At 41.3% G+C, this 24334-nt stretch overlaps 4 protein-coding genes across 8 annotated transcripts in view; 1 reads left to right on the top strand and 3 right to left on the bottom strand.

The window, feature by feature from the left end:
• Window positions 1–8: 8 nt before the first annotated feature.
• On the bottom strand, window positions 9–8683 carry LOC110528385 (synaptonemal complex protein 3). 2 transcript variants are annotated; one of them, XM_021610410.3, is made up of 8 exons: window positions 5717–6218; window positions 5538–5616; window positions 1608–1642; window positions 1312–1429; window positions 1135–1234; window positions 914–1012; window positions 727–831; window positions 9–488 (listed from the first exon to the last, which is right to left on the bottom strand). In XM_021610410.3, exons 1-8 carry the CDS (start codon window positions 5829–5831, stop codon window positions 435–437), a joined length of 705 nt encoding a protein of 234 aa, XP_021466085.2. In that variant the 5' UTR covers window positions 5832–6218; the 3' UTR covers window positions 9–434. The 2 variants fall into 2 exon arrangements, with proteins under 2 accessions (XP_021466085.2, XP_090097918.1); XM_090241792.1 differs by lacking the exons at window positions 5538–5616; window positions 5717–6218 and adding an exon at window positions 8533–8683.
• Window positions 8684–8734: 51 nt separating this feature from the next.
• Window positions 8735–13054, top strand: LOC110528382 (DNA damage-regulated autophagy modulator protein 2). Its single transcript, XM_090242226.1, has 8 exons — window positions 8735–8755; window positions 10212–10380; window positions 10522–10581; window positions 10698–10840; window positions 10989–11166; window positions 11371–11453; window positions 11507–11599; window positions 11762–13054. Exons 1-8 carry the CDS (start codon window positions 8735–8737, stop codon window positions 11882–11884), a joined length of 870 nt encoding a protein of 289 aa, XP_090098352.1. The 3' UTR covers window positions 11885–13054.
• Window positions 13055–15681: 2627 nt separating this feature from the next.
• Window positions 15682–18051, bottom strand: tpgs1 (tubulin polyglutamylase complex subunit 1). Its single transcript, XM_021610402.3, has 3 exons — window positions 17495–18051; window positions 16826–16985; window positions 15682–16366 (listed from the first exon to the last, which is right to left on the bottom strand). The coding sequence occupies exons 1-3, from the start codon at window positions 17815–17817 to the stop codon at window positions 15881–15883; spliced, it is 969 nt and encodes a 322-aa protein (XP_021466077.1). The 5' UTR covers window positions 17818–18051; the 3' UTR covers window positions 15682–15880.
• An 829-nt stretch (window positions 18052–18880) lies between these two features.
• The window catches only part of LOC110528380 (DENN domain-containing protein 2D), a 33488-nt gene continuing 28034 nt past the window's right edge, over window positions 18881–24334 (bottom strand). For all 4 annotated transcript variants that reach the window (XM_021610400.3, XM_090241776.1, XM_090241778.1 and 1 more), the window contains one exon: window positions 18881–19480. In XM_021610400.3, coding sequence (XP_021466075.1) covers window positions 19392–19480 — 89 coding nt within the window. In that variant the 3' untranslated portion in view covers window positions 18881–19391. The remainder of the gene's footprint in view (window positions 19481–24334) is intronic.

Raw genomic sequence — 24334 nt, 5'->3', positions numbered from 1 at the left:
CTACCTAGTGTCATTTGTGATAAATGTTTATATACTTACAATAACAGATGGTCTTAATTCCTGACAACATTTTAGCAACTAAAGTCACATTTAATTTCTCCATCGCTGTCTCAATCAGGGTTTAATTAAGTAGATTTAACATAGAATGAAGCAGTTGATAACAGAAATGCAATGCTACATGTACACACCATACTTCCATAAATGTAAGATTTCAAAACTCCCATCTACCTGGAACCATTACTGGTATTTGCAGATTAAAGAATCAAGGTTGATATTGTTCCTGAGATGTTTAACACTTCTCTGGCCATTGTAAAGGTCTATCTGGAACACAGTCATAAACTAAAGCAGTACAGACAACCCAGCTCAGTGAAATGTACACACAAAAAGCCTTTGGATGGAGTTGATTCTTCTTGGCTCCCTTCAATCTAAATAATTTACATCAGCATCGTCTGCAGAGACTTGCGCACTGTAGCCATCTCTTGCTGTTGCTGTTAATAAAATAAAAAAGTATTGTTTGTTGAAATCTGACCTAAATGATTTATGATGAATAGTGTAATTTTCTAAATACTATGCTCATGGTCCACGCTCATGGTGCTCATGCTCATAATACTCTCATTTTCAAAACTGCACATCAATTTGTATCATTATCAACGTTTCAGCTTAGCTAAGGGTGACATAAGGCATGTAAACAATGTGTTTAGTAAGTTGATCTGTCATGTTACTTACTGTGTCCATGAGGATCTTTTTCTGAAACAGTGCCATTTCCTGGCGCAGCTCGCCCTGTACAGCACCCTGCTGGCTGATATGGGTCTTCTCCATTGCATCAAGGCTCTACCAGCACGGCGAAACAAGGTGGTGTGAGAACCAGCTGGGACATATTTAAAATCACAAAGTCTTCTATGAGAGAATATACCTGGATGTACTGCTCTAGCAGCTGCTTGAGAGTCTTCAGTCTCTGGCTTTGGGAGGCCCTCATGTGCTGAAACATTTTCTGCTGGTGCTGGAACATGCTCTATGGCCAGGAACACACACACACACCTACGCTTAGATGCCTTAGTTACGCCAGTGTAACTCTGTATTAGGTAGAGAATAGAAATAGGTTGAAGATTTTTCAGAGGCCTGACAGAGCAATACCAGTAGTTTCTCCTCGTTATCCTTGGACTTCTGCACATCTGTGTCCCACTGGTTGAAGACTGCATTGAACTGGGTGCAGTAGTCTTCTGTCACTTTACTCCTGCAGAATTGATATCATGTAAATCAGGTTACACACACACACACACTTGCACCCTTCTTTCACTCTAGTCTAATCACCTGTCTCTTTGTTGGACCCTCCATAACTGCTCAATCTTCTGATGGCTGGTCTTCACAGAGGACTTGGTGAACGTTTCCAAGCGTTTGCGTTTTGCCAGGAAAGCTTTGTTGATGTCCGCTAGCAGTAAGAAGAAAAAGAGGCTCATAGATGCAAAGCAAAATTCAGTGATGAGAAACAATCCCTATAGCAATCAGTGTGCAAGGCCAGAGTATGGAATATAAGGACAGAGAGATTAGAGAAGATTCTAGTAGCGAAGAGTCATGAAAATCGGATTATACTTTGGAAAACCCAATACCTCCAAATCTGTCCAACATGGTCATCATATCCCCTCTGTGGATGAAGACATAATATATTAATTGAATGACAACAATGTGAACCATAACTTAACTCACACAGGATAATACTGTATGTTCTACACCTCAGTCAAATTAATGTCATTTTGTCATTGGTGGAAAAAGTACCCAACTGTCACACTTGAGTAAAAGTAAATATACATTACCTTCATAGAAAATGACTCAGGTAAAAGTGAAAGTCACCCAGTAAAATACTACTTGAGTAAAGGTATTTGGTTTTCACTATACTTAAGTATCAAAAGTAAATGTAATTGCAAAAATATACTTAATTTCAAAAGTAAAAGTATAAATCATAAAAAAAATCCTTATTAAGGGATGGATCAACATTTACTGGGAGGGATGGGCAATCCAAAATAGGTGAGGGTTGTCAAACTTTTTTTTGTAATTTGAGGAGAGTTGTTTTTTTTTCTTCCTATAAACAATGACTTGACATAATTTTGATATTACCATAATAAAGTTTAGAAACATTTGTGGAGGTTTGGTATGGTGTGTCTATTATTAAGCTTTAGCTACTGCAGGCCTATGATATGAAGGCAGTGCACCCCGGCGCTCCAACTGACTCTGACAATTGAACTTGAGGTGAGGAAGAATGTTTCAGGCCTACCAGTTACTCCTATCATCTAACAATATAATTATCTTCATACAAAATATTCTGATCGAACATTAACAAATTACCCTCCTTCTGTACGTCTGTCTATACAGTGCCTTGCGAAAGTATTCAGCCCCCTTGAACTTTGCGACCTTTTGCCACATTTCAGGCTTCAAACATAAAGATATAAAACTGTATTTTTTTGTGAAGAATCAACAACAAGTGGGACACAATCATGAAGTGGAACGACATTTATTGGATATTTCTAACTTTTTTAACAAATCAAAAACTGAAAAATTGGGCGTGCAAAATTATTCAGCCCCTTTACTTTCAGTGCAGCAAACTCTCTCCAGAAGTTCAGTGAGGATCTCTGAATGATCCAATGTTGACCTAAATGACTAATGATGATAAATACAATCTACCTGTGTGTAATCAAGTCTCCGTATAAATGCACCTGCACTGTGATAGTCTCAGAGGTCCGTTAAAAGCGCAGAGAGCATCATGAAGAACAAGGAACACACCAGGCAGGTCCGAGATACTGTTGTGAAGAAGTTTAAAGCCGGATTTGGATACAAAAAGATTTCCCAGGCTTTAAACATCCCAAGGAGCACTGTGCAAGCGATAATATTGAAATGGAAGGAGTATCAGACCACTGCAAATCTACCAAGACCTGGCCGTCCCTCTAAACTTTCAGCTCATACAAGGAGAAGACTGATCAGAGATGCAGCCAAGAGGCCCATGATCACTCTGGATGAACTGCAGAGATCTACAGCTGAGGTGGGAGACTCTGTCCATAGGACAACTATCAGTCGTATATTGCACAAATCTGGCCTTTATGGAAGAGTGGCAAGAAGAAAGCCATTTCTGAAAGATATCCATAAAAAGTGTCGTTTAAAGTTTGCCACAAGCCACCTGGGAGACACACCAAACATGTGGAAGAAGGTGCTCTGGTCAGATGAAACCAAAATTGAACTTTTTGGCAACAATGCAAAACGTTATGTTTGGTGTAAAAGCAACACAGCTGAACACACCATCCCCACTGTCAAACATGGTGGTGGCAGCATCATGGTTTGGGCCTGCTTTTCTTCAGCAGGGACAGGGAAGATGGTTAAAATTGATGGGAAGATGGATGGAGCCAAATACAGGACCATTCTGGAAGAAAACCTGATGGAGTCTGCAAAAGACCTGAGACTGGGACGGAGATTTGTCTTCCAACAAGACAATGATCCAAAACATAAAGCAAAATCTACAATGGAATGGTTCAAAAATAAACATATCCAGGTGTTAGAATGGCCAAGTCAAAGTCCAGACCTGAATCCAATCGAGAATCTGTGGAAAGAACTGAAAACTGCTGTTCACAAATGCTCTCCATCCAACCTCACTGAGCTCGAGCTGTTTTGCAAGGAGGAATGGAAAAAATTTCAGTCTCTCGATGTGCAAAACTGATAGAGACATACCCCAAGCGAATTACAGCTGTAATCGCAGCAAAAGGTGGTGCTACAAAGTATTAACTTAAGGGGGCTGAATAATTTTGCACGCCCAATTTTTCAGTTTTTGATTTGTTAAAAAAGTTTGAAATATCCAATAAATGTCGTTCCACTTCATGATTGTCCCACTTGTTGTTGATTCTTCACAAAAAAATACAGTTTTATATCTTTATGTTTGAAGCCTGAAATGTGGCAAAAGGTCGCAAAGTTCAAGGGGGCCGAATACTTTCGCAAGGCACTGTATATATATATATATATATATATATATATATATATATATATATATATTTACAAAATGTGGAAAAAGTCTAGGGGTCTGAATACTTTCTATATATATAAAGTATATATCCTGCTCCAGAGCGCTCAGGACCTCAGACTGGGGCGAATGACCCTAAGCACACAGCCAAGACAATGCAGGAGTGGCTTCGGGACAAGTCTCTGAATGTCTTTGAGTGGCCCAGTTAGATCCCGGACTTGAACCCGATCAAACATCTCTGGAGAGATCTGTAATGTCTGTATCTATGTAATTGTAAATGTTTTTACGTAAAAAACAGGGACCACAATCTAAATAAGTATCTGACTTTATTGTGCAATATCGGTCACTTAAAAAAATCTTTGGGAATATATGCATTTTTTTTAAACTGACAAATACAATCAATCAATCTTAACTGTGTGGCAGCCATAGTCTATTTATTGTGGTGTTGAAAACGCAAACCATGAAATTGAAGTGCCAGAAGTTGGTATGCTTCTTTATTGGTTGTGTGGTGCATTGGCACAGAAACCTGTTGGTGGCAAATTGGTTGCATATATTTTATATAATTATGAATGTCATCAGAATGTTGAACATCAGAGTTCCCCCTAAATCAAATCACATTCTATTGGTCACATACACGTGTTTAGCAGATGTTATTGCGGGTGTAGCGAAATACTTGTAATTCCCAAGAACTAGAAGCAAGGCAGCCCTCTCTACCATTTTTAACGTAGGTGCACACAGGGTAAGCTCTAGCTGATCATTGTCTGCAGCCAGTTCTGATTGTAGTGTAATGAAACAAGCAGGGAGAGTGAGTTCGTCTGTGGTGGTTGGTGAACCCTCAACCTTCTGGCCCGAAGCCCTGCGTGACATCAACTGTGCCACAAAAATCTGCTGAAGTGGCAAAGTCAATGTTCACATTTATAACCACAGCATTGCTACAGTCATTGTTTGTTTGTGCTCGTAAACATTATTTTGAGTTAATTCTGAGGGGGAAGGTTGTTCAATTTATATTACAGTACAAGGGGAGGGTCATGTGAAAATAGTTTGAACTTTAGGGAGGGGGTGCATTTATTTTTTTTATGACACCTTGAGTTGAACCAGACCCTTCCCCCGAGTCAATTTCGGTCTGTCCCTAAGCAAACAACATGGCACAATTTTCGTTTTTTAAATGTATTTATTGACAGCCAGGTGCACACTCCAACACTCAGACATAATTTGCAAACAAAGCATTTGTGTTTAGTGAGTCCACCAGATCTGAGAAAGTAGGGATGACCAGGGATGCTCTCTTGATAAGTGTGTAAAATGGACCATTTTCCTGTCCTGCTAAGCATCGAAAATGTAACGAGTACTTTTGGGTGTCAGGGAAAATGGATGAAGTAAAAAGTACATTATTTTATTTTGGAATGTAATGAAGTAAAAGTTGTCAAAAATATAAATAGTAAAGTAAAGTACAGAGACCCCAAAAACTACTTAAGTAGTACTTTGAAGTATTTTTACTTAAGTACTTTACACCACTGCACTTTGTGACAAATGCTTGGCCTACCCTTTGGTGATGTCAATGTCAATGTCATCATCTGCCTCTGAGAGACGTTTCCTTCCTCTCAATGTCTCAGCCTCAACTACTGTAACAAAAAAGAAAGTAGACTATTAGATAGTAATGTCATGAAGAAAATTAAAAAAAAGATTTATAAGCTACCAACTTTCAGGAATAAAGTTAACTACCTTGAAGGTTTTCTTTGTTGAAACTCCCATTGAAGTCCTCCATATGGGGTTTGCCTGAGGTGGTTTTAGTGCCTTTTGCTTTGCCTTTCAGAGCACATCCCTTGTGAGTTGCCATCTTTTGTTGGTTGACAATAAAGAAGATAAATGTACTACAGAACTGGTTCAACTGACAGCTTTAGCCTATCGCTAACGTTATGCTAACCTCGAACCTAGCCAGCTAGCTACGTTAACTAGCTTGTGTGAAAGCAACCTGACCTATTTTGGCCGAAACAAAACAGGCTATCAAAGTAAAAATCCTTATTTTGCTAAAGACTTTTGTTTTAAACTTGTTGAAATATATGGTAATATAAAAGCGAGCTACCTTCACTGCCCAACCATTTCTTTGGTTAAAAGTAATTTAATAGGTTCGAGAGCTTGCAGAGCTTGCGCTGAAGTGAACATAAAAATCTGCGCGTGAGAAACGTTGACGCGCCAACTGAGCGCGGGAACAATTTACGTCACTGTTGGTGGACAGGGTATAGGATACAATGTTTTTCTTGGTAGAAACATTGTTACAATTTGAGACTGCTCTCTAGTGTAAAGTGTTGATATCTGGTTTTAATGTCTATGGATGATATTTATACCGTTTGTGACTTTTAGTTGATTCAATGGTCCATACTAAATTGTTCAGTAAATTGCACATGGTAGTGCTATTACCGGTATGAATATAGGGATTTGTGTTTGACTTGACAGAAGCCCACGAGCTGAGAACAGGTGTTGTGCCAAAAAGCTCCCCCCTGCCAGAATCGCCCCCTTCGTGTGAACGCGCACGCACTCAATTCTTCATTACTGTGACTTGCTTGCTAGTTGAGATTTCTGATCATGCTAGGCTGCGTTTCATTTTATTTGTATGTTTGTTTGATCGCGGGGAGGCACTAGTAATGTCTGTACTTGTGTCAAGTGTATTAGTCTATAAATAAATCTCTTTGCCAAAATTCGTTACCTCTCCCATGTCTTATTCGACTAGTAGTTGTTCTGAAATGTTTATTGCTTGACTACATTTTACTCCCTCCTCTATGTTTAATACAACACACATATATTCATTATTAATTGTGGTTGCCTATCCTGATATGAAGTTTGTTCTATAGAAAGTATTTGATTCTGATGTGTTCCACACATTTTGGTAGCTCATGTTGACCAGTAGTGTGTGCCACAGAAAGCAAAATTAGAGTATAAAGAAACATAAACATTTATTTTAGAAACATTTTGTAATGTTTAAGAAAATAATTATAATACACAAATATTATCACACAATAACACAAAACATCACAGAAAGTTAAGTTTGTTAACAAACATTAAATAAGAAATACAAATTTCGATATTTGCATAATAAGATACAAAATAGCAATACATCGAATATAAAAAGACAATAAATAACATAAACAAATATTGGAAAGCTGCAACAGATCGACTGAACATTTAGTCCAATTTCTATGGAAGTTGACCAGGGAATACCATTGCCTGGAAGTCAAGCCTAACCTAGTCCTGACAGGCAGCGCAGACATAATCTTCCAATGGTGGGATGGTTTTCACACAGGACTGGTGGAACCAATCACAACCAATCTATATTATATATTTAAAACATTAAATACATTCTCTGGAATTACAATGATTTAATTATCAGACAAAGCGGATGATGCTACCTCTAGAAATATTACTACTTATACAAATTCATACTCCTAAAAATGTGACTTTAAAATTTAACAAACAATTACCCAGTTAGTGTCTTCCTCATTATTGTCCACCTCCACACAGGAGAGGCACAGTTGGCTCAGATCATCTAGCAAAACATAATGTCAAGTAGTCTATACATCTTTACTTGTATTTTTTCTGAGCATACAGGGAACAAGAGAATATTATAGGTTTCTTGTAAGAGAGAGAGATGGTTGTTTCTCAGAAAGATATTTGGTATGTATTATGTTAGTTGTTGCTGAGGGATCCGATTGTTTATGTCTGTTGCGTGTCAATAGGATGCAGTGAAATTGTTTGTAATATTCTGTTTTGTTTGTTCCCAGGGGGGGAAGGGGAAGGCACCTAAGGGAGTGCTTAGGCAAGAGGCCCGCGGGCATATACCCGTAGTATATTCACTATCTAGGCACACTAGGTAAGACCTGGGCGGACCACCCCCTGTATTTTGGTTAGGGCACCAGGTGGTGCTAAATTAGATAAGTAGTGGGTAGGCAGGGTAGGTGGGAGAGGGGGCTTTGACATTTACGTTCTTTGCTTTTGGTTCTGTCCAGCCCCTTTTCCCCATATTACCGTGTGACGGAATAAATTCCTTGTAAACGGTACCACTCTCTGCCTTTGTCATCCTTACTCGCACCTACAGTCCCATACCGCTTTCACTTCACGGGGAGTTGAGTTGTAGTAGGGTGTTGCGTTCCCTCTTCACAGAGGCGTGCGTAACAGTGGCTTTCTAGTCCGAAGTTGGATCAAAGAACCTTGAAAGATCCATGTGTTTTTTTTTATCTACAATTTATATTCAATTAAAAATGGAACATTCCGGTGTTTTGGAGGAGAGTGACTGCTTACTTCTCGCATGATAACATCTTTGTCCACATTTGTAAAGACAATCGACTCCTCCAGAACACATTCAGCAAACCGGGGAATATGTTTATGGGCATTTCAGTTTTCCCCAACAAAATGATGTTACACAAGATTCTAATTCGCAAGTATACAAAGACACAGCTGTAATATAATTCGACAGTTCTGTTTTGCCTTTTAGTCAGTGCACTTTCAGTAGGTTAATTGTATATTACTTATCCTCTCATACTTACTTTAAAGGCAAAGACCCAACAAGAAGTAACATCTTGTTGGCATGGGTGAGGAAGGGTACCACATGCTCATCCATCTGGAGATATTACACCCCTTCTCTCTCAGGAATGATCTGAACATATAAATTATGTTAATAAAAGTACAGAATTTTGAAACACTTTATTGATTACAATATAGAGATTAATAACAGCGGGGAATCTGAGAATGCAGGGATTACAGCAGGGTGTGAGTTGAAGTAGTCAAATCTGGAGCTGACAAAGACTGGAATGTAAATGACATGTGAGCATCTCGGATTGTCTAACGCCTGAGAATGGACAGGGATTCCCTTGGATGAAGAGCATCTCCATCTTGCTGATTATGTGCTGTCATCCAGGTGGAAATGTCACCTACATATCTGAAGTAGGAAAAGAGAATAGTTGAATGTCCTGTGAATATGTATATGTACTGTACGTGTGTGTATATATGTATCTTGGTATATCTTTTTTAAATTTGAATGTCTATCATTGTATTATGTGGTTGCGGGGGATGGGGGTGGTGTAGGTGCTGGGGGTGTCCTATTGAGGGCAAAGGGACCTATTGGGGAGGGGATTCTTCATGGAGGCACATTCAGTCAGTTTTGTTTACTTCATTATTATTCTTTTTTGTTCTATTATAACAGTTTACTGTGATTATGGATATGCACTCATCTAGCTTGGTCACTCTATCTGATTTATATTTGAACTTTTTCGTACAAATTGTATTATTTTATTACTACTGTACCTACGTTAAACTACTGCAGCATAAATACTGGAGGCTGAGACAGGAGGGGTCAGGAGACACTGTGGCCCCATCCGAGGACACCCCCGGACAGGGCCAAACAGGAAGGATATAACCCCACCCACTTTGCCAAAGCACAGCCCCCACACCACCTAAATGTAAACAGTACCGGCAGACAAAATGACTACCAGAACCTATTTCAGTCCAAGTCAAGCACTGTTTGTAAATATATTTATCATTTAAGTAACAAGCAACTTTTGTCTCTGCTGTCAGATTATTGACATGAAAATCCTCTGACGTTCGCTGAAAATCCGGGTATTTCAAGGCCACGCCTCTTCTGAAACACTAACAGGAAGTAAAGGGAATACGTTTTTGGTTGAGAGAGCATGACATAAACCCTAATCCGTGTCATGTACATTTAATTATAGCGATCAGAAGAGTAAACTACAACTTTGCTTTTCTGCGTTCTCGCTGTTAATTTTTTCTTTTGTGAGACCAATTGACTTGTGATGAGGTGACAGCAAAGGAACCGCCGAAGGTACAATAGGGTCATATTGGCAGAGTTCCAGTTATTTTACACAAATCTGTTTGACTACGTGTTCTATGTAGCTTGTTCACTCTATTTATCCGATTAAACAGTATCATGTACGCATTGTGGCCTAGCAAATGTAACCGTAACGTTTCTGTATCTCTAAAGTTACTTGCTAGTACATCGAGGCACAGAAACAGTAGTAGAGGAAATGAGATCCCGTGGGAGGAATGCATAGTCTTATTAATAATGTGATTTTATCCAGAATGATGAAACCAAAGTGTGCAGATTTATTTATTTAAGTGTGTGTGCCCACAGCGCACTCTGGCACCTTACTTAACCTCATGGTCTACAGGTGAAGACGACACACCAGCACAAGTGGTTTAACTTGGATAGGCTACTGGTGGATTGACACACACAGAACAGTGGAGGTTCCTGGAAGGTCTGTGTATTCTACCAGTAGCTCTGGTATTATGGACGACAGCCACGTTCATCATCGATTACATCACAGCTGTGGTGCTGAGACATGTGGACCCACTGGTGCCATACATCAGGTTTGATATAGGCTGATTCCCAAATGCAAACAACATCCTCCTTATATCCTTGTCTTTTTACATTTATACCTGAAATCACGTATGTTCATAAGTAGGCATTGCATTGTAATAGGAGGTGACTGACATTCTGCTTGTCATGTTTCTGTTCACAGGGACAGTTGCCCCAGAGAGATGTGTGTTTGGAATCATGCTGGATGTGTCAGCCTTCCTAGGTAACATCACCTTTACCTCCCTGAGTCCTCTTTTGAATCTAGCAATCAATTTGAAATTGTGTATATCGGACTGAATTTGTGACTGTTTTAATGTGTGATCATGTTTGTTGTGGCAGGTGTAGCCACCGTGTATGTACGCTACAAGCAGGTCCAAGCCTTGACAGACGAAGAGGAGTCAAAGCTCCATAAACTCAACGTCTTGGGCCTGGTGCTGGGATGGACCAGCTCCTTTGGCATGTGCATTGTCGCTAACTTCCAGGTACCCATTGAGTTGTGTCCTGTTGTGTATATCTGTCTCTCGATTTCTTTCGGTCTCTTCTACAGTCCTTGTTCCAGTTTTTCCTATAATGACAATCATGTATGTAGCTGTGATACTGTAAATCAATACCTCTCCTCCCCCTCTACAGAAAACCACTCTGTTCTTCATGCACCTGGTGGGGGCGATATTGACGTTAGGTGTGGGGGCCCTGTACATCCTGGTGCAGACGCTGGTGTCGCTGTACATGCAGCCTCACGTTCACGGGAAGAGTATATTCTGGGTCCGACTCAGCGTTGGAGTCTTGACCTTTGCCAGCATTATCAGCAGTATCCTGCACTATATTTCTGCCAAACATGCAAATATGAAATCATGATTCATTGTTGCTTATAGATTGTTGTTGCTATTAGACAATTACAGTGAATTGAAGCTGATAACTTGCACAAATTGGAAGGACCTCTGACAACTGCAAGAGTTGCCCTCTGTTACATGGCTCTAGCTCCTGCCTGTTGTACTCCTTGACTTCTTCTCTTTGTTTGTTTCATCTGTCATCATGTACACCAGTCTGCTTGGAGTGGATGTGGCCCATAAACTGCACTGGATACCTGGAGAGACGGTTAGTAGCCTTATTCTCTGTGTGTGTGTGTGTAACAGTTATGTTTGTTGCAGGGCTACATCCCTCACATCATCAGCACCATCTCTGAGTGGTCTCTGGCTCTGTCCTTCGTCAGTTTCTTCCTCACCTACATCCGAGACTTCCAGGTACAACAGCTCTCTTCCTCATTTCCTCTATTCACTTACTTTATCACTACGGCCACATTTGCTATTGCTGGGCTGCAGTAAAATCCTGCATACCCCATAGCTCTCCAGGGCAGAAGTTGAAGACCACTTTTCTAACAACTGTGCTCCATTTCCCATCTGTAGAAAATAACGCTGCGGGCAGAGGCGGACCTAAGGAATAATCACATGTATGATTCACCGCACTACAGAATTACCACACCTCTCAACCAATCAGTGACCTCTCCACTGCTGGCGGGGGGCATCTGAACAAGACCACTCCTAGTAGTGTGATTGAGTCGAGCTGTAAATGTCAACATACTGAATGGAATAAATTAGATTATAATGTGGATGGTTCGAGCCCTGAATGCTGAAAGCCGTGGTATATTAGACCGTATACCACAGGTATGACCCAAAAACATTTTGTGTTCTAATTTAGTTGGTAACCAGTTTATAATAGCAATAAGGCACCTCAGGGGTTTGTGGTATATGGCCAATATACCACAGCTAAGGGCTGTATCCAGGCACTCTACGTTGCATCACGCCTAAGAACAGCCCTTAGCCATAGTATATTCGCCATATACCACACCTCCTCTGGCCTTATTGCTTAAACATAGAATGCTGAGTGTGCAAGCACAAAGATACTGCTGATAAGCCTAATTCTTAGGTACAGTAGAAATGCCACACGCCATTTTTAAACTGACATGCCTTTTGATGTCAACTGCACTATTTTCACTGACATTTGGTTCTTGTGTTATGAGCGGTACATATTTGTATTGGGCATAAGGGCATCATCTGACAAATGTCATCTGTGGTGTGTTAAAGGTTTTTATACCTTGTACTTTTTTTTTGTACTCAGAACACAACTATGCTATTCTTATCAACCACTGGATGGTGCCAAAGAGCCAGCAACATGTTTGGTTCTGCTTTCTTACAAGTCTAACAACCCCCTCAACAAAAAAATAGATATGAGCATTTGTTGCGTGAGCTTACGTTGATTGTCTTTCATGAGAATTTATATTATTAAGTGTTTTGAAGCAAGGCACTTGAACTAATTATCTAGAAGTATAATGATGCATTTACTCTACTTCACTTGTGCTTTGGAATGCTAAGTTATTGTGCTCTGGCTGTGAAGCCCTCGGTGTTAATGTAGGAGAATACGGAAATAAGTGTGTTTTAGATTTGATCATTACTGAATGGATTGTATTTTTTTGTGCTTTTCTATTTCTTCCCCAATTATGATTTAAATGACTTCCATACAGACCCATGAAAAAGTAAGTCATCTCTTTAACATTGAATGGATAAAATATAGGGGATGTAAGCAGGTTTAACATTTTACTGAATCTCTATGATTCTCTGATTATTAATTTTGTTTCTACTAAAAGTGGATTTTGTTGTATTAAAAAAATGGCAGCTGGCTACTTGCATTTGCACAACAAACACTTGTCTCAAATACATAATTACAGTTGTTGGTTAGCTGGTGAATTTTAGCCATAATAGCATTGATATGAATTCAGTCAAAACACATCAAAACAAAACATGGTATCAAGAACAAGATGAAACGAGTCACAATTCTCCACATTGTAGTTTCTTGTCATTGTTGGTGGCCATCTGGCCATCCAGAATTACAACTCATGGACTGCTGCCCCATTGAACTGTGAGGATCTTTTGTGTGACGTTGTCAGCTAACTCATCTATGATGCTCTGGTTATTCATTTGTTTTCTACTAAAAGGTTTATTTTGTTATATAAAAAATTACTACCTGTAGCCACCTGTTTCTATGACCACACTGGAGGTGTGTGGAGGAGGTATAGCCATCATTGCTGTTAACTGACGGAAATATTTAGGCAAATCTGATGTTCCATGTTTCCTAATAAATGGTCACATCTGCAGTAAATACATAGGAGCTTTAATTGTCTTGTCTCCATTCTCAGGAATGGCATGTGTCATACGTTCACTGTTGTATATGAAGGCTTTATAACGGAATAAAAACTTTTTATTTGTATCTAGCTCTGTTACGGTGGCTACTGGCCATATTACCGCCTCACCGGCGGTCACGAGTCATGACAGTAGTAAAATTCCATGTCACTGTAATTAGGCTTTTCCAAGCTCTGATGCTGCTGATGGTCATTTATAACCGACCAAACTTGGTAACTGCCTCTCTGTCCCTCTAATCACTCTGACATCAATGCAAATGTCATCAAAAATCTAATAGAACACTTCATAAGAGCCCATGAGCTCATGTTGCGCAACATTTCTATAGGCTATGCAATTGCATGAGAAAACAGTGATGGCCTCTTAAAAAGAGGAGGATCCTATCATCTTTCGATAGGCTAGGCCTACTATATTGATTTCTCAACTTTCCTAATATATCATGCGACTTATTTCAAATCATCATTAGAGTCGCATCATGCAGCTATAGAATATATTAAAAATCAAACCATATAGCCCAACATTTGTATCGCAACATAAATAACTCCACTTTGTTACATTACAGCCTTATTCCAAAATGGATTAAAAACAACAAAAACTGTGTCAGTAATCTGCACACAATACCCCATAATGACAAAGCGAAAACAGGTTTTTAGACATTTTAGCACATTTAAAAATTTAAAACAGAAATATCTTATTTACATAAATATTCAGACCCTTTGCTATGAGACTCGAAATTGAGCACAGGTGCATTCGGTTTCCATTGAACATCCTTGAGATGTTTCCACAACTTAATTGGAGTCCACTTGTGGTAAATTCAATTGATTGGACATGATTTGAAAAGGAACACACCTGTCTATATAAGGTTCCACAGTTGACAGTGCATGTCAAAGCAAAAACCAAGCCATGAGTTTGAAGGAATTTGCTGTAGAGCTCCGATACAGGATCTGGGGAAGAGTACCAAAAAATGTCTGCAGCATTGAAGGTTCCCAAGAACACAGTGGCCTCCATCATTCTTAAACGGAAGAAGTTTGGAACCAACAAGACTCTTCCTAGAGCTGGCCGCCCGACCAAACTGAGCAATCGGGGGAGAAAGGCCGTGGTCAGGAAGGTGACCAAGAACCAGATGGTCCCTCTGACAGAGATCCAGAGTTCCTCTGTGGAGTTGGGAGAACCTTCCAGAAGGACAACCATCTCTGCAGCACTCCACCAATCAGGCCTTTATGGTAGAGTGGCCAGACGGAAGCCACTCCTCAGTAAAAGGCACATGACAGCCCGCTTGGTTTGGTGGCAGAATCATGCAGTGGGGATGTTTTTCAGGGACTGGGAGACTAGTCCGGGCCGAGGGAAAGATGAGCGGAGCAATGTACAGAGAGATCCTTGATGAAAACCTGCTCCAGAGCACTCAGGACCTCAGACTGGGGCAAAGGTTCACCTTCAACAGGACAACCCTAAGCACACAACCAAGACAACGCAGGAATGGCTTCAGGACAAGTCTCTGAATGTCCTTGAGTGGCCCAGCCAGAGGCCGGACTTAAATCCGATCAAACTCTCCAATCTCTGGAGAGACCTGAAAATAGATGTGCAGCAACACTCTCCAACCAACCTGACAGAGCTTGAGAGGATCTTCAGAGAAGAAACACCCAAAATGCAGGTGTTCCACGCTTGTAGCGTCATACCCAATAAGTCTCAAGGCTGTAATCGCTGCCAAAAGTGCATTGCTGTCTGCTCAATGAACTAGTGTAACCCACAGCCATATGGAATAGCCAGATCAGGGCCTAAAATAAAGACAACTCCGAGTATGCCCTTCTGTTACAAAATAGACTACATTTTACTTCATATCATGTTTCTTTAGACCAGCCTAAAATTATTTATGGATTTATTGTAATGGTGTAAGCTAAATTACATGGATTTCTTATATTTTTTAAATGTAGATGTCCCAGAGGTCTGATTCAGTGGCTTGTAGGCTCTGGGTGGAAGCCAGGAGATGCTAAATGGTTTGTTAATTAATGGTCAATTACGGTGAGACCGACAGTTATTTGATTGACAATCCCCGGGTGACAAAATGTAATGACCGCGATAGCCCTACTTGTAACAGATGTTTTCATTATAAATTAATGCATGAATAAGCAAAATCCAGGTCTGACATTTATTGGTATATTGAATCATATTTACATGATCGTACTATATTATACAGTATATATTTAGCCATGCTGTATGTTCTTCAGGTGCTTCATAAGAACGAGGAAAGTCATACACACATCTCATACTAGGATCTGACACTACATTACAAGGAACAGTGCAGACATTATAGGAACGAGAATACACCAGCAGCTAACACACAACTCTTACTCGAGCAATAAAGAGCTCTGCCGCAGCGTCCTCAAACTCCTTGGCGTCCATGTTTCCCCCGGCTGGCTCCGCTCCAGCCATAGCCTGGGCCAGCTTACCGGGTGAGATCTTAGCACTCGCCTCCAGGTAGCGGCTAACCTTAGCCTCTAGGTAGGGATTGGCCTTAGCGTTAGCATTAGAGTAGTGGTTAGCATCTGAGGAGCCACCATTAGACCGGGAGGTCTCCAGGGCTTCATGGAGGGTGCCCAGCACAGCCAGACATAGTGTCCGACCAGCAGGCCCCTCAGCTGGGCCGCAGACCTCCGCGTACAGCCTCTGCGCCCGCCGGATGTAGTCAGAAAACACAGCACACGTCAGCACACCGTGCCTGAAGATGTCGTAGGGCACGGCCTCATGGTCCTGGCAGTGGAGCCGGCGTAGCAGAGGGGCTGAAGTGGAGACGGGGACGCCTCCCTCGCTGCAGAGACACTTTAGAGTAGAATATAGCAGAACAAAATACTTAGATGTCCATCTACAACAGAAATTGGTATTTTACTCTGCTCCCAAATACCTCACACAAACACACAAACACAGCACTTGAGAAGACCACACAGGGTTAGCTGCAGAGGTTAAGGGCTAGATTCTATCCGATCTCCCCTTTTCGGCTATGCACCATATATATATAATATATATCATATTTATTTATTGTCACATGCACTGAATACAACAGGTGTAGACTTTACAGTGAAACTTAAAAGGCAATGTTTCCTCGTTCATGGAAACTACATTCACGGTAAATGCTGCATCTGTCAGCTCAATCAAAAATGATCTTAAATGTCAATCACGCTATAACGCTGATCTAAGTGCCTTGCTCAAGGACACAATGGAAATGAATGGTTTCTGAAACCAGCAGTGTTTACAGTATGACTTGTCAATTGTATACCCTACCTGGAGGGTGTGTGTGTAGAGGCGGCCCCTGACCCCCCCACCTGGGCTGTTAGAGCTGCATTGACCAGCAGGGCCACTGGGACCCACTGCTCCTCGCCGCTGGGGCCCTGTCTGCGTTAGCAGGTCGTAGGCCACACGGACGTTGTTACTGAAGGCAGATCTGAAGACATACACACGTGGACATACACATCACAGGAGGACGGGTTCGTGGTAACGGCCGGAGCGGTTGAATGATGCCAAATACATGGTTTCCATGTGTTTGATGCTATTCCGTTGGCGCCGTTCCTGCCATTATCATGAGCTGTCCTCCCCTCAGCAGCCTACACTGGTACACTTGCACAGGCACACATGGATCATTTCCACTGGGAACAGACGTCTAGTTATGATGAACATTTGGTTGAGCAGTTGTCAACTAACTTAATTCAACCAAAAATGTCACCTGGTCATTGGATTTAGGTTAAAAAGTTAGGTAAAAAAATATGACTTTTGCAAATCCAATCAGTTTTCCACGTTGATTCAACACCACATATTTTTTTTATTAACATCACATGGAAACACGGTTGCTTGAACCCGTTTTTGCACGGTGGGTTGTGTTATTTCATTGTGAGATAAAACGAGAACATAGAATTGAGCTTGGCAGTCGCAAAATGCATGTTCTTTCTGGTTTACCTCTGAGAGTGATGCGCTAGACGCAGGTGCCATAGGGCTCGGCTCAGCTGCTGCTGCTCGTGTGCGCCTGCGCCGAGGTTTAGCAAATCTCCATCGCTGCAGCATCCACCCGTCCCATTCTCAGCCTCGGAGGCCTGATTACAGAAATGGTCTGCCAAAAACCCCATTGGGTCCTCCGACCTGGCCTCTACCATCTTTAGCAGAGCCCCTCGGAGTAACTCCCCGACTCCCGCCTGCGATAGGAACTCCCGCTCGGTGTCGGTCTTGGTCGGTTTGGATTCGGACATCCCCGAAGTTCCTCCGGACCGACGTTTCTCCGCCATAGTCGTTCTAGGTGGTGACGGAAGTAATTCGTTCCTCAGGACAGCTCCGTTTGGAAAACGTAATCGTTGTGGATGCTCATCCTGCTCCACTGCACACCGCAGCAATGTAAAATCGCCTTGAATGTAAAATATGTGTGCTTAATCGTGATGATAGATAAAAACTCGACAAATTATTGATTTGTCTCTCGCTCTATGGCACTGGTTGCTAGGGACGCTATTTCATACCCCGGATGTGATGTGTGAGTGTCAAAGATCATCTCAATGGTTGCTAAAATGGGAAGAGGTCTGGCCATGTAGCGTTGCTCTGTCTTCTTAACATCTCAGTCGACCAGACAGGTCGTACAGGCCCTAGTTTTGTCGCACCTGGACTACTGTATGGTCATGAGCGGCAAAGAAACAGAAACCCATTGGTAAATTGTAGTTGGTCCAGAACAACGCAGCACGTATCGCACTTACAATGTATACAGAGGGGAAGTGTCAGTAACAAGCATGTAAGTCTCTCCTGGCTCAAAGTTTAGGAGAGATTTACTGCATCACTATTGGTTTTTGTGCAAGGTATTGATGTGTTGAAGGGAACTGTCTGTTCAAGCAGTTGGCACAGTTCGGACACAAGACATGCAACCAGAGGCCGCTTTTCACAGTACCTAGGTTCAGAACAGAGGCAGGGAAAAGCACAATATTAAATAGAGCCATGACTACATGGAACTCTGCCACCCTACGTAACTCAAGCTACCAATACAACCAGTTTAAATTAACATAAAATAACACCTTACTGCACAAAGGGGACTGTGAAGAAAAAGCCATTTCATATATATTGAATTGTAATTTGCATTGTACCATGTATTAGACCTAGTTTGTGTGTATGTACTGATATTTAGGCTGTGTGTGACATTTTAAATGCATGTATTTCAGTCCTTGACTAATAATGTTCTGTACTATGTATTATGTCATGTTTCATGTGGACCCCAGGAAGAGTAGTTGATGCTTTTGCAGTGGCTAACGGGAATCCTAATATATACACCAATCTCGTGAATGCTAACTTAAAAGTAATGTTAAAACATCATTGGTCCAACTTTTATTCACCATTTTTAAAAAAGTGCTTATTCACATCCTAACTTCCACATTCATACCCACAGCTTAAATAAACAAAATAACAATTTATAAGGCACTCAGTAGGCATAAACACAAAATATTTAGAATACTATGAAATACTCATAGGTATGTTTAGTTATAAGAGCATATATAAGTAAGAGCATCTTGCAGCACAAAAGTACAATAAATAAACCTTTTGCCAAGTCATCACAACAGAAGTAACACATCCTTCAATAAACGTAGAAACATTGACAAAAACATGTTTGTGTTTCTTCATCTTTAGCACACATTCATTCAACATGACAGGGGAGTAGCCTACAATTTCTACAGGCAAGAGAAAATACTGCAGACTTAGATTGTCACCATCTTCGCTCCACAGACAGGAGCAACGTCCTGTAGCGTCACCCTTATCCAGCGTCACCCTTATCCAGCATCACAAATGTACACATGATCAGAATCAATTTGTCTGAGGACGCCTACATTTACACCACAAGTCCTCTCACCCAGCCTCTCTTTGCCTTCTCTTTCTTCTTACTTTGTTGGTACTCTGCAATTTTTTGGTGGAAGAATCCTACAAAAAAAAAAAGGGAAAAACAAAATGATTCATTGCTAGGTAAGTGAATCTTGGTAAGTGAATATGCTCCTATGAAAAAGTTATTTTTTGTTGTGAACCACACATCTTCCTACAGCTTTGGTCAGTGCTTGGCCCAAATCTGTTTGTTGTACATCAATGATCTACCATAGATCTGCCCAAGTGCCAGCCTTCAAATGTAGACCAATGACAATTGTCCATGTGTCTGGTAAAACCTGTGCTGATGTCTCTAAACAACTGACAGAACATCTGGACTCCTAGAGAGACAGCCAAGACCCCTAGAGAGAGTCACTGTTCCAATGCTTTGAAAATCCTGGACCAAAAGCTTATACAGTGCCATCACGGTCACATCTTAAAAAAGTAATGTACTGAGCTTTGAACACTTAAAATCAGATTTGCACATGTGAAGCTTGTGTTTAAATGTCTCAATGGTCTTGAGAGGTTCTAAAAAAAAAGTAAAAAATTAAAACATGTCCCGAGCTACTTATTTTTTCCTAGCTTTCAAATAGGCACATTCTTCTAATCTCCTCTCTTACAACTCTTCCCGGGCCTTAGTGTACAAGAGAAAGTAGTGCACTATATTTTCTGTCAATATACACAAAAGTATGTGGACACCACTTCAAATGAGTGGATTTGGATATTTAAGCCACACCCATTGCTGACAGGTGTATTAAAAAATGAATTTAAAAAAGAGCACACAGCCATGCAATCTCCATAAACAAACATTGGCAGAAGAATGGCCTCACTGAAGAGCTCAGAGACTTTCCATGTGGCCCTGTTATAGGATTCCACCTTTCCAACAAGTCAGCTAGAGCTGCCCAGGTCAACTGTAAGTGCGGTTATTGTGAAAATGTCTAGGCGCAACAACGGCTCAGCCACGAAGTGGTAGGCTACACAAGCTCACAGAATGAGACCGCCGAGGGCTGAAGCAACACTCACTACCGAGTTCCAAACTGCCTCTGGAAGCAACGTCAGCTTAAGAACTGTGCGTCAGGAGCTTAATGAAATGGGTTTCCATGTCCGAGTAGCCACACACAAACCGAAGATCACCATGCGCAATGCCAAATGTCGGCTGGAGTGGTGTAAAGCTCGCCGCCATTGGACTCTGGAGCAGTGGAAATGCGCTCGAGTGATGATTCTCGCTTCGCCACTTGGCAGTCCGACACATGAATCTGGGTTTGGCGGATGCCAGGAGAACAGTACCAGCCCCAATGCATAGTGCTAACTGTAAATTTTGGTGGAGGAATTATGGTCTAGGGCGTTTTTTTGTGGTTCGAGCTAGGCCCCTTAGTTCCAGTGAAGGGAAATATTAACGATACAGCATAAAATGACATTCTAGATGATTCTGTGCTTCTAACTTTGTGGCAACAATTTGGGGAAGGCCCTTCCCTGTTTCAGCATAACACTGCCCCTGCGCACAAAGCATAAAGAAAATGGTTTGTCGATATCGGTGTGGTAGAAATTGACTGGCCTGCAAAGAGCCCTGACCTCAACTCCGTCGAACACCTTTGGGATGAATTGGAACGCCGACTGCGAGCCAGGCCTAATCACCCAACATCGGTACTCAACCTCACTAACGCTTGTGTCTAAATGGAAGAAAGTCCTCGCAGCAATTTCCCAACATCTAGTGAAAAGCCTTCCCAGAAGAGTGGAGGCTGTTATTGAGGCAAAGGGGGGGGACCAAGTCCATATTAAACGGCCGTGATTTTGGAATGAAATGTCCGAATAGCAGGTGTCCAAACTTTCAGTCATGTAGTGTACCTTTTAAAATAATGATTCATAAACAACTAAGGGCGTGCCCTCTTAAATCTGTGAAGGCACCCCAAATTTTGTTTTATATTTTCACAAATTATGTTCAGTTAAATATTTGCTGGTTTTAGATTGTCGTTTTTCACTCGTAATTTGTTTTTACAGTTGTTCATTGAGAAACAAAGAAATTGGAATTTCTGAGTCCATGTCAATGCTTAAATCACATCAGAAGACAATAATTTTCTAGGTCTGGAAAAAACTGATTTCAGCGTAATAACCCTTTAATTGCGCATCTAGTGAATGAGGAATGTGCAGGTCTAGTGAGGTTTCAGATCTGCTGCTTCTCATTTCATGGCAAAGATAACAAATAACGTTAGACAAATTCTACAGTCGTGGCCAAAACTTTTGAGAATTACACAAATAGACATTTTCATAAAGTCTGCTGCATCAGTTTGAATGATGGCAATTTGCATATACTCCAGAATGTTAAGAGTGATCAGATGAATTGCAATTAATTGCAAAGTCCCTCTTTGCCATGCAAATGAACTGAATCCCCAAAACATTTCCACTGCATTTCAGCCACAAAAGGACCAGCTGACATCATGTCAGTGATTCTCTCGTTAACACAGGTGTGAGTGTTGACGAGGACAAGGCTGGAGATCACTCTGTCATGCTGATTGAATTCAAATAACAGACTGGAAGCTTCAAAAGGAGGGTGGTGCTTGGAATCATTGCTCATCCTCTGTCAACCATGGTTACCGGGAAGGCGTCAGCATTGCTTTGCACAAAAGGCTTCACAGGCAAGGATATTGCTGCCAGTAAGATTGCACCTAAATCAACCATTTATCGGATAATCAAGAACTTTAAGGAAAGCGGTTCAATTGTTGTGAAGGCGGCTTTGGGCCCCCAAAAAAGTCCAGCAAGCGCCAGGACCGTCTCCTAAAGTTGATTCAGCTGCAGGATCGGGGCACCACCAGTACAGAGCTTGCTCAGGAACGGCAGCAGGCAGGTGTGAGTGCATATGCACGCACAGTGAGGCAAAAACTTTTTGAGGATGGCCTGGTGTCAAGAAGGGCAGCAAAGAAGCCACTTCTCTCCAGAAAAAACATCAAGAACAGACTGATATTCTGCAAAAGGTACAGGGATTGGACTGCTGAGGACTGGGGTAAAGTCATTTTCTCTGATGAATCCCCTTTCCGATTGTTTGGGGCATCTGGAAAAAAAACTTGTCCGGAGAAGACCAGGTGAGAGCTACCATCAGTCCTGTGTCATGCCAACAGTAAAGCATCCTGAGACCATTCATGTGGGGGGTTGCTTCTCAGCCAAGGGAGTGGGCTCACTCACAATTTTCCCTAAGAACACAGCCATGAATAAAGAATGGTACCAACACATCCTCCGAGAGCAACTTCTCCCAACCATCCAGGAACAGTTTGGTGACAAACAATGCCTTTTCCAGCATGATGGAGCACCTTGCCATAAGGCAAAAGTGATAACTAAGTGGCTCTGGGAACAAAACATCAATATTTTGGGTCCATGACCAGGAAATTCCACGGACCTTAATCCCATTGAAAACTTATGGTCAATCCTCAGGAGGCGGCTGGACAAACAAAAACCCACAAATTCTGACAAACTCCAAGCATTGATTATGCAAGAATGGGCTGCCATCAGTCAGGATGTGGCCCAGAAGTTAATTAACTGCATGCCAGGGCGGATTGCAGGTCTTGAAAAAGAAGGGTCAACACTGCAAATATTGACTCCTTGCATCAACTTCATGTAATTGTCAATAAAAGCCTTTGACACTTATGAAATGCTTGTAATTATACTTCAGTATTCCATAGTAACATCTGACAAAAATATCTAGTCACTGAAGCAGCAAACTTTGTGAAAATTAATATTTGTGTCATTCTCAAAACTTTTGGCCACGACTGTATACTTACTCTTGATATATTTCTACCAGGTAAGCCTACTTTGCAGTTAAATGTTAATTGAGGTTTTGGGGAAAGTACTTCTGTCAACTCACAAGACAGTTATCACATCAACTGGCCACACACAAAGTGATAGACAAATGCACGCGCCACACAAATGGGGGCAATATTGCTGGAAATTAATTGGCAGATATTGTGTTAAGGTTGGCCTTTTAAACCAATAGTGGCTAACCAGGGGTGGGATAATGTTGCGTTGATTACATATTAGCTGGGAGCGTGCGGAGTCTGATAATTGTGAGATTTGTTTATGACTGTTTGCGGAGAAAATGGCCCAGAAGTGAAAATTGCATGTACTTTCAGAATTGTTTGGCGAGGTACTCATAGGTGGACTGCTAGCTACTGGTAGCTTATGATCAAACTGTTGGAGACCCCTGCTCTGTATAAAGCTTCTATAGGCCATTCTTTCTCCTACAGAGGAGCACATGCATGGAACACTTTATCAGAACAAACTATTTAACATTTGAATACATTAAAAATAAATACCGAAAACTTGTTGCTACAGCTCCACCAGTGCAATCATATGAACTGATGGGCGTTATCCAACAGACCCATTAAGACCCTCCAAGTCATACATAGGCCTAATAGAGGTGGGTGGGTATGTTTGTACACACACACAGTTGAAGTTGGAAGTTTACATACACCTTACATACACCTTAGCCTAGTGGTTAGAGCGTTGGACTAGTAACCGAAAGGTTGCAAGTTCAAATCCCCCAGCTGACAAGGTACAAAATCTGTCGTTCTGCCCCTGAACAGCCACTGTTCCTAGGCCGTCATTGAAAATAAGAATGTGTTCTTAACTGACTTGCCTAGTAAAATAAAGGTAAAATAAAATAAAAAGATCAGTTTCACAATTCCTGACATTTAATCTTAGTAAAAATTCCTCGTCTTAGGATCACCACTTAATTTTAAGAATGTTAAATGTCAGAATGAGAATTATTTCTTTCTTTCATCACATTCCCAGTGGGTCAGAAGTTTACATATACTCAATTAGCATTTGGTTGCACTGCCTTTAAATGGTTTAACTTGGGTCAAATGTTTCAGGTAGCCTTTCACAAGCTTCCCAGAATAAGTTGGGTGAATTTTGGCGCATTCCTCCTGT

The sequence above is a fragment of the Oncorhynchus mykiss genome, chromosome 7, assembly GCF_057628025.1.
Source record: "Oncorhynchus mykiss isolate SJ-2025 chromosome 7, ASM5762802v1, whole genome shotgun sequence".
Classification (NCBI taxonomy): Eukaryota; Metazoa; Chordata; class Actinopteri; order Salmoniformes; family Salmonidae; genus Oncorhynchus; species Oncorhynchus mykiss.
This window is presented reverse-complemented; position numbering and strand designations above follow the sequence as displayed.